General features: G+C 38.7%; 1 protein-coding gene across 1 annotated transcript; it reads left to right on the forward strand.

The window, feature by feature from the left end:
* Nucleotides 1-11,011: 11,011 nt before the first annotated feature.
* On the forward strand, nucleotides 11,012-11,629 carry LOC126797021 (agamous-like MADS-box protein AGL62). Its single transcript, XM_050523712.1, has one exon. The coding sequence runs from the start codon at nucleotides 11,012-11,014 to the stop codon at nucleotides 11,627-11,629; it is 618 nt and encodes a 205-aa protein (XP_050379669.1).
* The last annotated feature ends 3,026 nt before the right edge of the window (nucleotides 11,630-14,655 follow it).

Below are 14,655 nucleotides of genomic sequence, written 5' to 3' on the forward strand. Positions count from 1 at the left end.
ATTTCAATATTTAAACTCTTGCAAAAATCTTGGAATCACCACAAGGGTAGATTCGTAAATATGTGATATTTTACTCACCTTATCGACTCGAGCGTAAATCCACAATTTCCAAAGATAATTCATTTCCTTACTTTATCGATCACCTTGAAAAGATAAGAAAAGAAATTAGAAACGTTTCGTAAACCTTTAAATGCCGAAACAGTAATAATCGGTTACTATTCAGCAATTTTCGGTTTTACGAATTTGCTGTTCACTATTCACTATTACTGTTCACTGTTCCTGTATTCACTGTTCCGTATTTACTATTTGTGTATTACTGTACAAATACACATCCAATACGTATCTCTGTACGAGTACATACTGTTTACGTATTTTTGTACGTATAAATACTATTCAAATGTACGTACTGTTTCAGTAAATAATAATTACTGAATTACCCTTCCAAAATTAATTTTTACATTTACCGTACGTAAATCACCTTTTTACATTTACCGTATGTAAAAATAAATTACAAAATTACCCTTTTCGGAAACACTGTTCACGCAGTCGCACGTGGCGGCGCGTATGGTGCACGCGCCACCTCCGGCAGGCTGCGCGTGGCGCTCACGCGCCACTGACTGTGGCAGCGCGTGGGGCACACGCGTCGACACCAAACACGGCGCGTATCACGCCACCGCCGCTCCATTTCTTCCCCTCTCCTTCTTCTCCACCCCTGCACGGCCCAAGGCCACCTCCTGGCCACCTCACGCACTCACACGCGCCGCCTAAGGCAGCGGTGCTCAACCCTCACCTACACCTCCGATCCTCCTCCAAAAACCTCCCAATTCATCCAAAAACATCACACAATCGTCACACAATCATCTCAACCTTGAATTAAATGCATCCTTACCTAGATCGGAGTTCAAATTGCGTCGAAAACGATTGGATCGTCAACAAGCTTCGCGCAGGAACTTCCCTCGTCGATGCGGCTCTTTGGCGGCGAGAGGAGGCACGGCGTGCTAGGGAGGGGCGGTGGAGGGTCTTGCGATGCCCTAGGGAACGGTGGCGAGGGACACAGCAGCTTGGAGGCGACGATCGGGGTGCGAGGCAGAGGGAGGCTCGGGGTGAGAGAGAGCTCTCTGCAGCGAGACGGAGCGCCGCAAGCTCGGGGTCGACTGCGGAGGAGTGGGTGATGCCTCTGGGCTAGGCGGTGTGCACAACGGCGGCCGATCGGTGAGGTTGCAGGCGAAGCTCGATGGAGGGAGGGAGAGCGATCGGGGAGAGAGAGTTGCGAGAGGAGAGAGAGAGAAAATGGGGACGGGTGAAGGGATTTCCAGAAATGGAAACCCTAATCCCTAAATTTTCCTATTTATACTAGTTTCTAAAATCGGAAACGAACTTCCGACGTTAATAACTTCCACGTCCGACGTCCGATTAGAACGCGTCACATACTCACGAACTCGTATCGACGAGCTCTACAACTTTTATGAAGAAAGTTTTCAAAATCGAGCAACGGAATAAAAGTTGATATATACGTTGCGGAAACGTAATGTTTTTCTAATTAAACGTTCAGAGAACGTTTCCATTTCTCGTTTCATAACGTCGCAACCAATCACATTCATTCTAATTAAAATTCGAAATTTTATAGAATTCAAATCAAACTAATATTGTTTGAAATTTTAGGGTTATTACATGCATGATGGATGTGTAACCTTGTTCATGTATCTCTTTGAACTTTATATTACGATATGCTTGATTCCTAGCATAAAGGCCTAACAAAGAATAAACTGTTACTATTTCATCCTAACATCTTATTTAGGATGTCTAACCTTGTTCACGTATCTCTTTGTGCTCCTATCAACAACCTCACACTTAAACTTTGTTAGTCCCTTAGCAAACACTAGAAAGGGAAACCAAAACATAAAACAAAAATCAATACAACTAAACTAACGACCCAACTATAATGCCGTCAACATTTTGTCTCAGAGATGTTTAAACTCATAGCATCAAGAATAACACTTAATCGAAATAGATAGAATGAATTCAATGGTTAATAAACATGAGATCTTGCATAACAAGTATGACATGGCAGAAACATAGGTGATATTAAGCTCAACATGTTCAAAACAAGTTCAAAATTCAACTCACAAGAGATATGCACTCCGAATATTTTCTCTCAAGAACATGACATATGCTTAAAAGCTTTTCACACATAAGAGTTATGAACACATAATGAATTCGAAAACCTCATGAAAGATACCAATCATATGCACAAATGAACCAAAATCATATGCATAAATCAAGAGCTACTCATTTTAAGAATCATGCGGATCTTTATAAAAGGTAAGCTTAGGCTCGGTAAGGATATCATTTTTCAAGTAAAAGGAATCACAAAGGTCATCCTCAAGACTTAGCAGAGCAAAAATCATCCACCTTATGTCGCCATACTCCATAAAACAAGGGCCAATTTTATCATGTTAGACCCATTGTTCACTCTAAACATTGTGAAAACGAACAAAGGCTAAAGTACAACATTATTGAGCCTTCAACAAATACTTCACAACTCCAAATTCACATCAAACATAGTTATGCCGTAACTTCTTTATTTATTTTTTCTTTCAAGCCGTGTTCATGTATTTTTCTCTTTTTCTTCTCACGACATCTTTCTATTTTTTTTTTCACCCTTCTCATACGGCACAAATACATACATAGCATAACTTCACACTTGAATCGAATCATCACTCCATATTAACATCCAAGAATCGGCTCTGCCAAGCTTTGAGAATAGATAAAGCCTCGAACGTTTCACAAAGTAAGTTCTAGCATTCTCTAGTTCATTGCAATTCTATGACATAAGAATATATCAAAATCAATGTAATGAGATTATATAACCAAGAAACGATAGAATAAAACACTCCAAATAAAGACACATACATGGCTCGAAACTCACAAAGGTTACATGAATTCAAACAAGTAGGGAACATGCTCATTATGTACCTAAGTTTCAAAATCGTCATCTACTACATGTTCGTACAATTTCTACACATCGATTAACCATCAAATAACAATGAAGTTCAATTCAATATCATGATTATCTATCAACCAATTGTCCAAAGATCATACTCATCCTGGACAGTTAAAGGCATACCTATGACTCAAAACTAAACAAAAACAAAAGAAATACAATTTTTTTTATTTTTTTATTTTATGACTCTAATATCTAAACCTTCCCCCACACTCGAATCATGCATTGTTCTCAATGAATTTTAAAAATAAATAATGCAATGAAAGACAAAAGCATAGTGGAAGCAAACAAATAAAAAAATAAAAACAAGGGAAAAAGTAGAGAAAATGATGAGAAAAGCTCCCCCATGGCGCGGTCCAACAGCTTGCATTCTATGCTTCATAACATTTGAAAATAATCTCCGATCAGTAAGACAGTAGTGGTAATAGAAAGCTGATGTTTCTAGCTTTCCAAGCATATAAATTACATCCACAACTCCAAATGAGGAGAAAGTTATGCCCCTGCATATTTGTCACGAAAAACAAGTTCATATAATCAAAAACTGGAATGACATTTACCTCTTTGTACCTGATTTCCGTTGACTTAAACAGCCGGAATGGACAAATGGACTGAATGAAAGTTGAAGATAACACAACAAGCTTTCAATCCATATATGGCACGACTGCCCAGTTAGGCCTGAAGTGCTCCCTGTTTTGCCATTTCCGGACTGCAACTGCTCGAGTTCTGAAATTCTGACACGACCTTGCTGCCTTCAAATTACAAGTGGGAATGATGTAGATCTCTAAATCCAGTTCTGTAAAAACCTACAGAAACTAGACTCGAAGACCGTTGTTTTTCATATAACGCACACATTACAACTCCCTGTGAGCTGGGAGATACAGTCTGCCGAAGTCGACGGACTGTTTCTGGCAGATTCTGTTGAACGAAAATATTTTGCTCCTTTTCAATTTTTTTTTTGAAAACTAATTGACATAAACACAAAACACATAAAAAAACAATAAAAAATAACAAAAAAACAATAAATATAATAGAAAACAAATTTAGTTGCCTTCTAACAAGCGTTTAAGTTTAAAGTCTAATAGCTTAGACCAAGTTTTCTTTTCAATCATTTTGTAGGTGACACATTATGGGGTTTCTCCTCCGCCATTTTGTTGGCCAACCTTGTAGTATATTCTCGAGCTCATTGATGGTCACTTCACTATAAATTTGTAGAATCTCAATTAAGATCATTAGTGAAAGTGGGTACCTACCATACATAACATAGGACACGAGGTCCTTAAGGGACTATGTTCCTGTAGCCATATGATATTCTGTGGAATTTAAAATGCAACATGAATGATATGTAAAATCATAGCAATGCAGAATGAATGCAATCATAATAAGATGATTAAGATGCAATGCAAAAGTCGTAGAAGATAGTTAGGAAATCAACGATATGTCATGTCAAAAGTCAAACAAAGATAACAAGCACAAATTAAGGAGAGAAAAGAAACGAAAACTAGCTTAACAACCAATCCAACATATTGTCAAATCTTATGTTTAAGTTCGTTTTAATTTCTCAATTTAAGGAAATATATATATATATATTTTTTAGAAGTTAGTTTTTTCTATCGATTTTATGCTTCCACATTCTTAAGTTGTCATTCAAACAATTAAATGATCGATTGATTCTAAGTTGTAAACCAAGGTGGACGTGCGGCCTAAGTATGGATGTATACACACAAGTCCGAATCGTTGTTTCAGAAGGCTGGATAGCTAATTCAGAGATAGTAAAGATGGTAGGACTCATTTGTTGAACTACGGAGGGCAAGCCCTCTATCGACTTCATCATCGAGATGTATGTCAGTTAATAGTTCTCTAAGATCCAATTTTGGTCTCATACCCCAGGGTAATGAAAGAGCGTGCCCCTTACTCAGCTGGAAACAAACTTGGGTGTAAGATAAATCTCCAAATGTTAATAAAAGCCGCCCTCAACCTCATGCAAAAACTTTGGAAGAAAACATGAGGGGTTAAGGCTAATATTAACAAAAGGGACTTTACCTATTCCATTCGATTTGCAACCTACAACAATCATTCATTCAATCATCAAAAATAACAACCTAAGATAAAATTACTATATGTTAGAACAAAGTTAGAAAAAACACATACAAATTTACAATATGGACAGTGAATTCCAAATTAAAAGATTGGGATCTATAATGATGGATCCCCGGCAACGGCGCCATTTGATCGGTTCGATTACTCGAGATCAATATTAACCATTAAGCATCGTTAGTAATATAAAGCAAGAAGGTATCGTTCACAAACCGGGATCCAACCAGGGTAAAGAATCACAAACATTTAACAACGAATTCATAAGAGAAAAAAAGATTTGAGATATATTTTAGATCAAACATAAAATAAACATAAACTAATATATACATGTGATCAACCAACCAACAGATAAGCAATTACCAAACAAATAACATAAGGAAAAAAATAACGAAATCTAATCTCATTTATGTTCATGTCGTAAGGTTTATTATACATCCTAAAATCGGTTATGTAGTTAAGTTCCTCCCAAATGTCCTAACTTAATGACATTTTAACACATTCGAACTCAGCCTCAGCCTCACTCAAAATCCAACATACTAACCCATCATGCAACCCCAGTCACATAAAGAAATTAACATATTCAAAGGCACAAGTCTAACCGAACCTATGCAATAATCGGTGACGGTGACAAAGAACAAACAATTAATCAACTCCCAAGTATCAAAACCGTTTATAACTTTAGATTATTACACATGAAACGTCAACTTTCAGGTATCAATCACACACATAAGTAAGAACACACCGAAAATCATTTAAATAAATAAACAGAAACTCATGGCATAAAACTTAAAATCATTGAATAAAAAACGAAAACCTTAATTCATGACAAGAATAAAAATAACTTTAACAAAACCTAAACAGAAATCATTCAAGAACAAGAACATAAAAACCCGAAAACTAAACATGAAGATCATATAGTTACACTTTATAATTCTCCTCCCAAGGTTCCTTACAGAGGTAGCACGAGATTTTCAAGAGTATGGTATCCTAGGCTCCTAAGCTTTGGACATAAAATATGGTGAAGGGTGGTGAATTTGGATTCTATGGTTCTTGTTGAATGAAAGTGTTTGGGCAGAGCTTTGGCTATACTTGTGTGCAAGGTTGATGATGTTTTTTGTGTGGAAATGAGGTGCTATATATAGAGGAAAAAACTCAAGGGAGGCTGGCCACAAAGTCCACAAAGTTGAAACCAAGTTGGTTGAGGTTTCCTAGATTTTCTCAATTCGGCAGATCTGACCATTGTGCCTTGTTCTGGCTATAACTTTCTCTAGAAAATAGATATTGAAGTGATTCCAACTGACATTTTCAACTAGACTTCCGTAGCTTTCTATCCATATATTATGAATTTTCTAAATCATTGTGAGCTGTCCAAGGGAACCCGTCAAAGTTGGATGACCTGCACTGCCAGAATTATGATTTCTATAAACATTGGACATTAATTGCATATCTTCTTCCTCCTTTAATGCTGATTTCTTTTGCACAAATTTCTTCCTTTGAATTAGTGAGTTTGCAAGAATCTTAATTGTTGCAGCCATGTTTGATTTTTCTTACCTCTTCTCATTAATTTGCTGCATGTCTTCTTTGACTTTCTTACCTCTTATTAATTTGCTACATGCCTTCATTAACATTCTTTGGTGCAGAAATTTATGGAGATTCTGATATATATTTGTGCTCTATATGTAGGAGAAACAAGGTCGCAAGTTTCCCTCATAGCCCTAGGATTAAAAGCAAATCAATGGTTGAGATAATTCTGCCGAGCCCAATAGACCTCCGAGTAATGATTCAGTCATATCTCTCTGTAGGAATAAGATATTTATTTGATTCCAAATTCTACATAAGCTAGACTCACACATCTTTCTATCCATATATGGTATGTCTTGTAATTCGATCGGAGTTGTCAAGAGGAGTCCGTCGAAGTTGGACTACGAATCTTGACAGCATTTTGATTCTTGCATGGATTGGGCTTTTAAGTGCATATCTTCTTCTCTTTCCTTGTGGAACTATGATTGCTTTCCTTCTCCAAAATGGATTTGTATTTCCTAATAAGAATAAATACGTTAGAAACAAAGAAATAGGAAATGATGAATCCTACTCGAACAAGGAATCATGTCTCAATAATGATTCTTAATACTTAGCACGATTTCATCATCAATTCACTCATAATTGATATAAGCTCTACCTAGACACTTATTCATACAAAAGAAACTAAAACATATTAAATAATAGGTAACAAAGAGTAAGAATAGAGAATAATCACATTAAAAACATTACACTTTGTGCTCATATCAACCAACACTAGTTAAATTTATATTGTGTCCTGTTGTTATACCAGGTATGCTGTTAGTTGAAAAATATAAAGAATATAATGTAGATTCTTTTTTTTAATTGCAAGGGTATTCGACGTTGATTCTGGAGCATTGAGTTCAAAGACTTATTAAGTGTTGGAATTAAAATGCAAACTACAGGTACTGTTTGTTTTGTACTTGGTGCATGATGGATGTGTAACCTTGTTCATGTATCTCTTTGAACTTTATATTACGATATGCTTGATTCCTAGCATAAAGGCCTAACAAAGAATAAACTGTTACTATTTCATCCTAACATCTTATTTAGGCGGTGCGTACTATTTTGAGGAGGGAAATGTGAACCTAGACTCATGCAAAGAATCAACCATATTTCAGGTTGAGTGACTATTGCTAATATATTTTACTTTAACTTTGGGAAGATTTGTTATGCAAGGTCTATGATTCTGGAACATTAGGTATCATATCACTTTCTATGTCAATTGTCACTTCTATCATTTGTGATTGGCAATAAGTATTTGTGTACGTAACAACTCTTGGTTGGTTTTGTCATTGTCATCCTGTTTATTCAGAAATCCAGATGTATACAAACCAGAGCTTCTATTGGACCCGGAGTAGAAGTCGAAGTGGGAAGCTAACTATATTATGCACTGATCTATATGTCTAGTATCAGAATTGTTGTGTATGCTATTGTTGAACTACTCATGGGGTTGATGTAATGTGTTGTAAATGATTTGGATGATAAATTCAATATAGTATTTAAGTAATGTTTTACGTATTGAAATGCGATGGAAGCAGCTATCTGGTTGCAATTCTTTTTTTTTTCAAAGGAAACATAAATAAATAAGAACATATATTTATGTACTATAAGAAGCGTTTAAATTAAATTATTGGATAATTACATTTGGTTGATGAGAAATTCTTCTGTGCGTCGTGCGTGCCAGCTGGCAATATGCGCATCCAATCAAAATTCGACACCTGCCCCCTCTCCCACGTCAGCATCATGAACTATCATGGGGTGTCGTTGGAGATGAAGAAGAGATGGAAGGTATGGATGGGGGTGTCGGGGAGGAGAGGGAATGAGGGACCAGAGGGGTCGCCATTTGCGAGAGATTATGAAGGTGGCGACGGCCTTGATGGTGGGGAGGAAGAATAGGATGTGGAGAAGGATCTCGTCGAGGAGGTCGTCGAGGCTCCGGTGAAGGCCATAGAGGTGTTTGGCGTGGAGGAGGAGGAGGAGTTGACTGCGGGTCTCTCTTGCCATGGCTTGAGAGAGAGTTTCTTGGGTCAAGTTATTCTCTCTGAATAAGAACATAAGAACCAACCTTGGAGCTGGGCAAGATCGAGATGCATTTCTGGGTTTCTTACCCAAGTTCACTTGGGTTTTCTTCATGTTGCTGACGTGAAAGATGGGGCAAGTGTCTAATGTTTATTGGATGCGCATATTGCCAACTGGCACGCACGACGCACAGAAGAATTTCTCTTGGTTGATATATGAGAAATGGCCCACATGTCAGAATCTCATATTTGCCACATTATGAAACAAATGTGGCATTTCAAGTGCTTGCAACAGCTCTATAGGCTACATTCCCATTTATATATATAAATTTTCTCAAATAAAGAGGTCTGTACTAATGGTTTTGATGCATATTTCTATTTTTAACCACTTTTTGGTCGAATTCATCTCCATTGTCTAAAATCAAGATAATATTGTGTAGATCATCTCTGCAAAATTTCAGCCAATTTGGTGATCGTTAAGGTCTTCAAAATCAAAAAACAAATGGACGGACTAAATTTTGTAAAACATGAACCGTTCATGTTTTTAACAGAAAAACACAATTTTTAGGGCCTTAACGATCACCAAATTGGCTGAAATTTTACAGAGATGATACTAGACGTGGAGATCAGAAAATTCGATCGAAAAGTTATGTAAAAATGTAAATCCGCACCAAAACAGTGGTACGGACCTCTGCAGCTAATGACTATATATATATGTGTGTGTGTGGGGGGGGGGGCTTTTGGGCCATTTTTTCTCACACTTGTAGATGTTGCAGTTGACTATAATTGTAATAGAATGAGAACCATTTTGTTGATAACCTCTTTAATTCACATATTTTTAGATTTTATATTCATATTTCTTCTGTTTACGTTTTAGATATATATAAGTAAATCATCCATATAAAATTTCATCAAATTTGGCAATCGCTAAGACATTATTAAATATGATCTCATTATAAACTCGAACGGTTCATGTTTTACAGTTTTGGTTTGTTCATTCATTTGATATACTTTGATACATTAACAATCACTAAATTGACTGAAAATTATATATCTAATTTACTAATATATTTACCTAAAATGTAAATGGTTAAGATGAAAAAATATGACCGAAAAATAGATCTAATCAATAATTATTTTAAAAAGTTTTCAACTAATCCTTAACAAAATAGTCTTTATTCGAAAATCTCTCTCACTTACGTAGAATTGAGAATCAAATTTGCGTACTATTGGCAACAATGATTGCAAAAATATATAGATATGGACTATCCATCGACGGCCTTGATAGAGGGCTTGTTCGATAGTCACAGGCCGTCATGGTCCATGCTTCCCATGCCAGGTCGACGTGCGTACTTTTGTGCCTGAGAAAATGTCCCGAAAGACAGTCCCATACATGAGTTGCATGGCCGGCATTTACAATTTTTGTTTGTATTCAAATTAAGCCAAACAGAGTTCCATCTCATGCATGCTTCAAAGATGTTACATTAGGAATCATCAGGTCACTACAACAAATTTGGGTATTAATGGCCAACTTTTGGTGACTAAACTTGAACTGGTCACTGATACTGTGCAATTAGTGACGTGCATTGGTAAGTGGTCTTGGTCCGAGCTTTTTCTCTCTGGCTATATCTTGGTCTTCAACCTTGAGCTTTCGCGTGGTTTGTCTAGAACAATGAGATTAGATTGGATTAGGCCAACGTACGTACCAACCGGCATTTCGAGCTCCTGATGAAATGAATGAAAACAGTTGATAGAAATATTGTGATCGAATGTTCAATGGCAAGACTTCGAGTGTTAGCCATTATTAAGTATCCCATATATAAACAATTTATCAGTTGGTAGACAGGAAGAACCCGATTTTTCTTCCTCTGCAAAAGAGTTACTTGGAATGGTTTCAATTTTGTGATTTCATCGAAAGTGTTCTACTTCAACGAATGGGAAGCTCGGATGTAATGGTGATTGGAATATCCTAATTCTATATGAATTTGAAAGATCGATCTTCCCCAATCTGGTCGAAAACTTTAGACGGAAAGAAATATGGCAAGTACCAATTTTTCCTAATTCTATATGGATATAGAACACAGCGAAAATTAGAGAATGTGGCCGTAAGCAATGTCACGAATTAGGAAAGTATCTTCCTGCATGCAAATTAGGGTACATCCATGCAATTATGATGTCGTTGACTAATATCTATATTAGAAAACAGAGTATTTCATCCTCTATTTATATGCACTGCACAACTAGAAAAATTACATCGTTCTCTATAGCCTAAGAAAAAATCATGGGTCGGAGGACGATAGAAATCAAGAAAATCAGTAACAAGAATTACCTAATGACAACATTCTCTAAGAGGCGAAACGGTCTCTTTGGAAAAGCCAGTGAGTTCTGCAGGTTATCCGGTGCCGAAATTGCCATCATTGTGTTTTCGCCAGGTAACCGTGTGTACCAGTTTGGTCATCCTTCAGCAGACTCGATCATTGATCGGTATGATCTACGAACTGAAGATGACAACAATAAAGGCACGCGAGTATATGGGAACTCACTCGACGACGAAGAGGGCGATCCTGATCATGATGATATGGGTATCGAGCTTGCAAAAGAGGCAGCTGATGGTAGGGATGAGCATGGAAAGGCCAGGTTTTGGTGGGATGATCTGCCTATTGAAGATATGGGACTACAACAACTTGAGCAATATAAAAGTTCACTAGAGGTTTTAAGAAACGAGCTGGCTTATGAGTTATATGAGACGAAGAGGAGAGAATCACACACCAGAGATTTTTTGAGTTTGATCGGCTCTTGTATTAGTACTGGTACTAGTACTTCTACTTCTGATCCAATAAGTAAAGAACGCAACTGTGATATTGTAGAAGAACACCAGGCACATGTTTTATGGGAGCAACATGATCGACGGGCGCAACTAACACAAAATTCACAATTTAAAGAGCTGTAGCTGGAGACTTCATGTTTTCAACAGTCTGACGAACGTGCTTTGATCTTCCTCATTCCAGAGTACGTACATGCATCTTGGTGTACATTTATCATATGCTTTAGAACATGAACCTTTAGCTTTCACAACCCTAGCTTCAGTGATCACCTTCTTTCCGTTGTACTATGTTCGGTGTAAACAGATAGACTTCATTCCAATACTAGTCATCTAATCTCATCATGTAACCATCAGTTGTACCCTGTTGATCTATTAAATCTAGATTATACGATCTCAAGCAATATTCTATTTCGGTTTTTTAGCAAATAACAATCTCCATCTCTTTCGCACATAAATCTCCTTTGATTCAAACAGAACCATCGATCGTACCTGCCTCGTCCTTTGCGGCCGGCGGATGAGAGAGACGATGATCGATCTGTGGTTTTAACCTAGCTAACAGATGTTGTTTTTTGTTGTTGAGAGTTAGAAACTAGATATATACCTCCCTTTCATATATTTCCTCACCAAGGTCAGATATATTTGATCCATCAACAAGTGCTTGGTCGAGTATCCTAGCATCCACGATCACAGCTCCACCACAAATAGAGGTAGCGAGGAACTTCTTTAACACTTATCACCCTATAGGCCTATAGTGATCGATGTGTTGGCATGAGCTGGAACAGCTGTAAGAGCTGGTAAAGCATGAAGCATGTTACTCATGGTGGTGTTAACAACTAGGTTTAATCATTAGGATTAGTGCTAATATTCTCCAATCTTTCCTAGCTTAAGCATTGTATCAATCATCAAACAATCAATACAAATTCTTATATTTAAGTTGGTATCAGAGCAACTTACTTGGTTGGTTGCAAATTTCCTCCATTTTTTCCTCCCGTCTGGCGTAGGTGTTTTTGCCAGACGTCAAGATAAGCAGTAACACTGCCTCTGCTCTCTGCTGTCGCCTCCTCCGGTGCCACTGCCTCTTTCGGAAGCCAGCCCCGACGCCGTTTCAAAACATCCGGATCGGCGTGCCCGTGCCTCCCCTCGGTCCGACCTCAGCTCCGTCGTCCCCCCCATCACCGACGCAGCAGCAGGACAACCCGAGACCGGGTGATCCTCGGGTGATCCACAACAGCCTCGACGCAGCAGCGCCGACCCGAGCCCCGGTGCTCCGACGCAGCAGCAGCGCCGACCTCCACACCGTCGTCGCCTCCTCGTCGACAGCAGCAACAGCGCGACCCGGAAATCGTCGGTTCCGATTGTGCTGATTTCGGAAGCAAAGAGGGGTTTTTATTAACCCGAGATCCGACCCGCAATTTGACCCGCAATTCGACCCGAGATCCGACCCGAGATCCGACCCACGATCCGACCAGAGATCCGACCCGCGGATCCGACCCGAGAACCAGCCCGCCCCTTTTTTGCTGCCTTTTTTTTCAGTGCTTTTTCACCGACAGTGCTTGTTCACCGAGGCAGGTTCCTATCAGTTTTTTTGTTTCCGCTGCATTATTACTGATTTGTGATTTTATTTGATTTACAATGGGTTATGGAGACGAAGACGAGAGTTCTCAGGTCAATGATATTCAGAAATTTGAAGTCTTTGTCAAGAATTCTGACACTGGTTCTTTTGGAGGAGCCAAACTCAATGGGGCCAATTTCCGTAAATGGAAGAAAATTATGACAGCCCATCTCCGAGGAATGCACAAGATAAGACATGTCACCGGAGTCACTAAGGCTCCCAATGCAGATGCGGTTGTTGCCTACACTAAATGGGACGATGATGATGGCCTTGTAATGTTTGTCTTGTTCAAAGCCATGAATGAAGAGATACTTGACCTGGTAGCAGAATGTGATACTGCGCATGCAATATGGACGACATTGGAAGTCCTATTTAATAATGACTCTGATTTTATACAGGTTCATGAGTTAATGTGCACAGCCTTTGCAATGCACCAGGATGGGCAACTGGTGGCGCAATATTTCACCAAACTGAAGAATATTTGGGCTGAGAATGATGTGAAACGTCCTTGCATGATCAAGAATCAGGAGGATATTGTTTGGTACCAAAAAGAGAATGAGCTTGAGCGAGTTCACCATTTCTTGAAAGGTCTTGATGCAAAGCATAACAGTGCGAAAGGCGAGCTACTCAGAAAGACCGAACCTCCTAGCCTAATCACAGCTTTCACATTTATCCGTAAGGATGAGTCTAAGCAGGAGAGTCTTCATAAGACACAAGTTGAAGTTTCTAGCCTCACTGTTCAGGCTACATCTCCAACACCATCCCTTCAGCCAGCTACCTCAGCTCCACTCCATAAGCGCGGACCACCACCAGGCTTCGGGACTCAGCCCCGCCCTCCTTGCTCTTATTGCCATGATACAAACCATGCTCGTGCAACATGTTGGAAGTTGTATCCACACCTTAGACCCCAACGGCCTAATTATCGTCCTAAGGCGAAAGCAGCTATTCAATTAGTCCTGGAACCAGATATCTATGGTGTGGTTGGACATGATCATCATACAACAGGAGGAGCAACACCCACAGTATCAATAGCTGGTCGTGGTAAGATTGGTATGCCTTTACAAATTTCTCACTTTGTTGGTTTTGATACATGGATTATTGATTCTGGTGCGTCCGATCATACTTATGACAAATCTTATTTTACTATCTTATCTCCTCCACCAGTACCATATGTTACTAATGCTAATGGTGATGCATTCCCCGTATTGGGGAAGGGGTCAGTTCGTATTACTCCCACAATAGAACTTCACAATGTGCTATATGTATCTGTTTTATCTCATCATTTGATATCTGTCCCACAATTAAATACTGAAGCTAAGTGCTCTGTGACATTTTTTCCCATGTATGTGATATTTCAGGATCTTCTCACCGAGGAGTTAATTGGTCGGGGGTATCTAAGGGGCAGGTTGTTTCATCTGGATCAGACGTATGCGGGGAAGAAACCAGGGGCACTGTCCCGGATCGCTTTGCTCTCCACTTTTGATAAGCTAAGTGAAGTTTGGTTATGGCATCGTCGCTTCGGGCATCCATCTTTTAGTGT

The sequence above is a fragment of the Argentina anserina genome, chromosome 6, assembly GCF_933775445.1.
Source record: "Argentina anserina chromosome 6, drPotAnse1.1, whole genome shotgun sequence".
In the NCBI taxonomy this organism is placed as follows: Eukaryota; Viridiplantae; Streptophyta; class Magnoliopsida; order Rosales; family Rosaceae; genus Argentina; species Argentina anserina.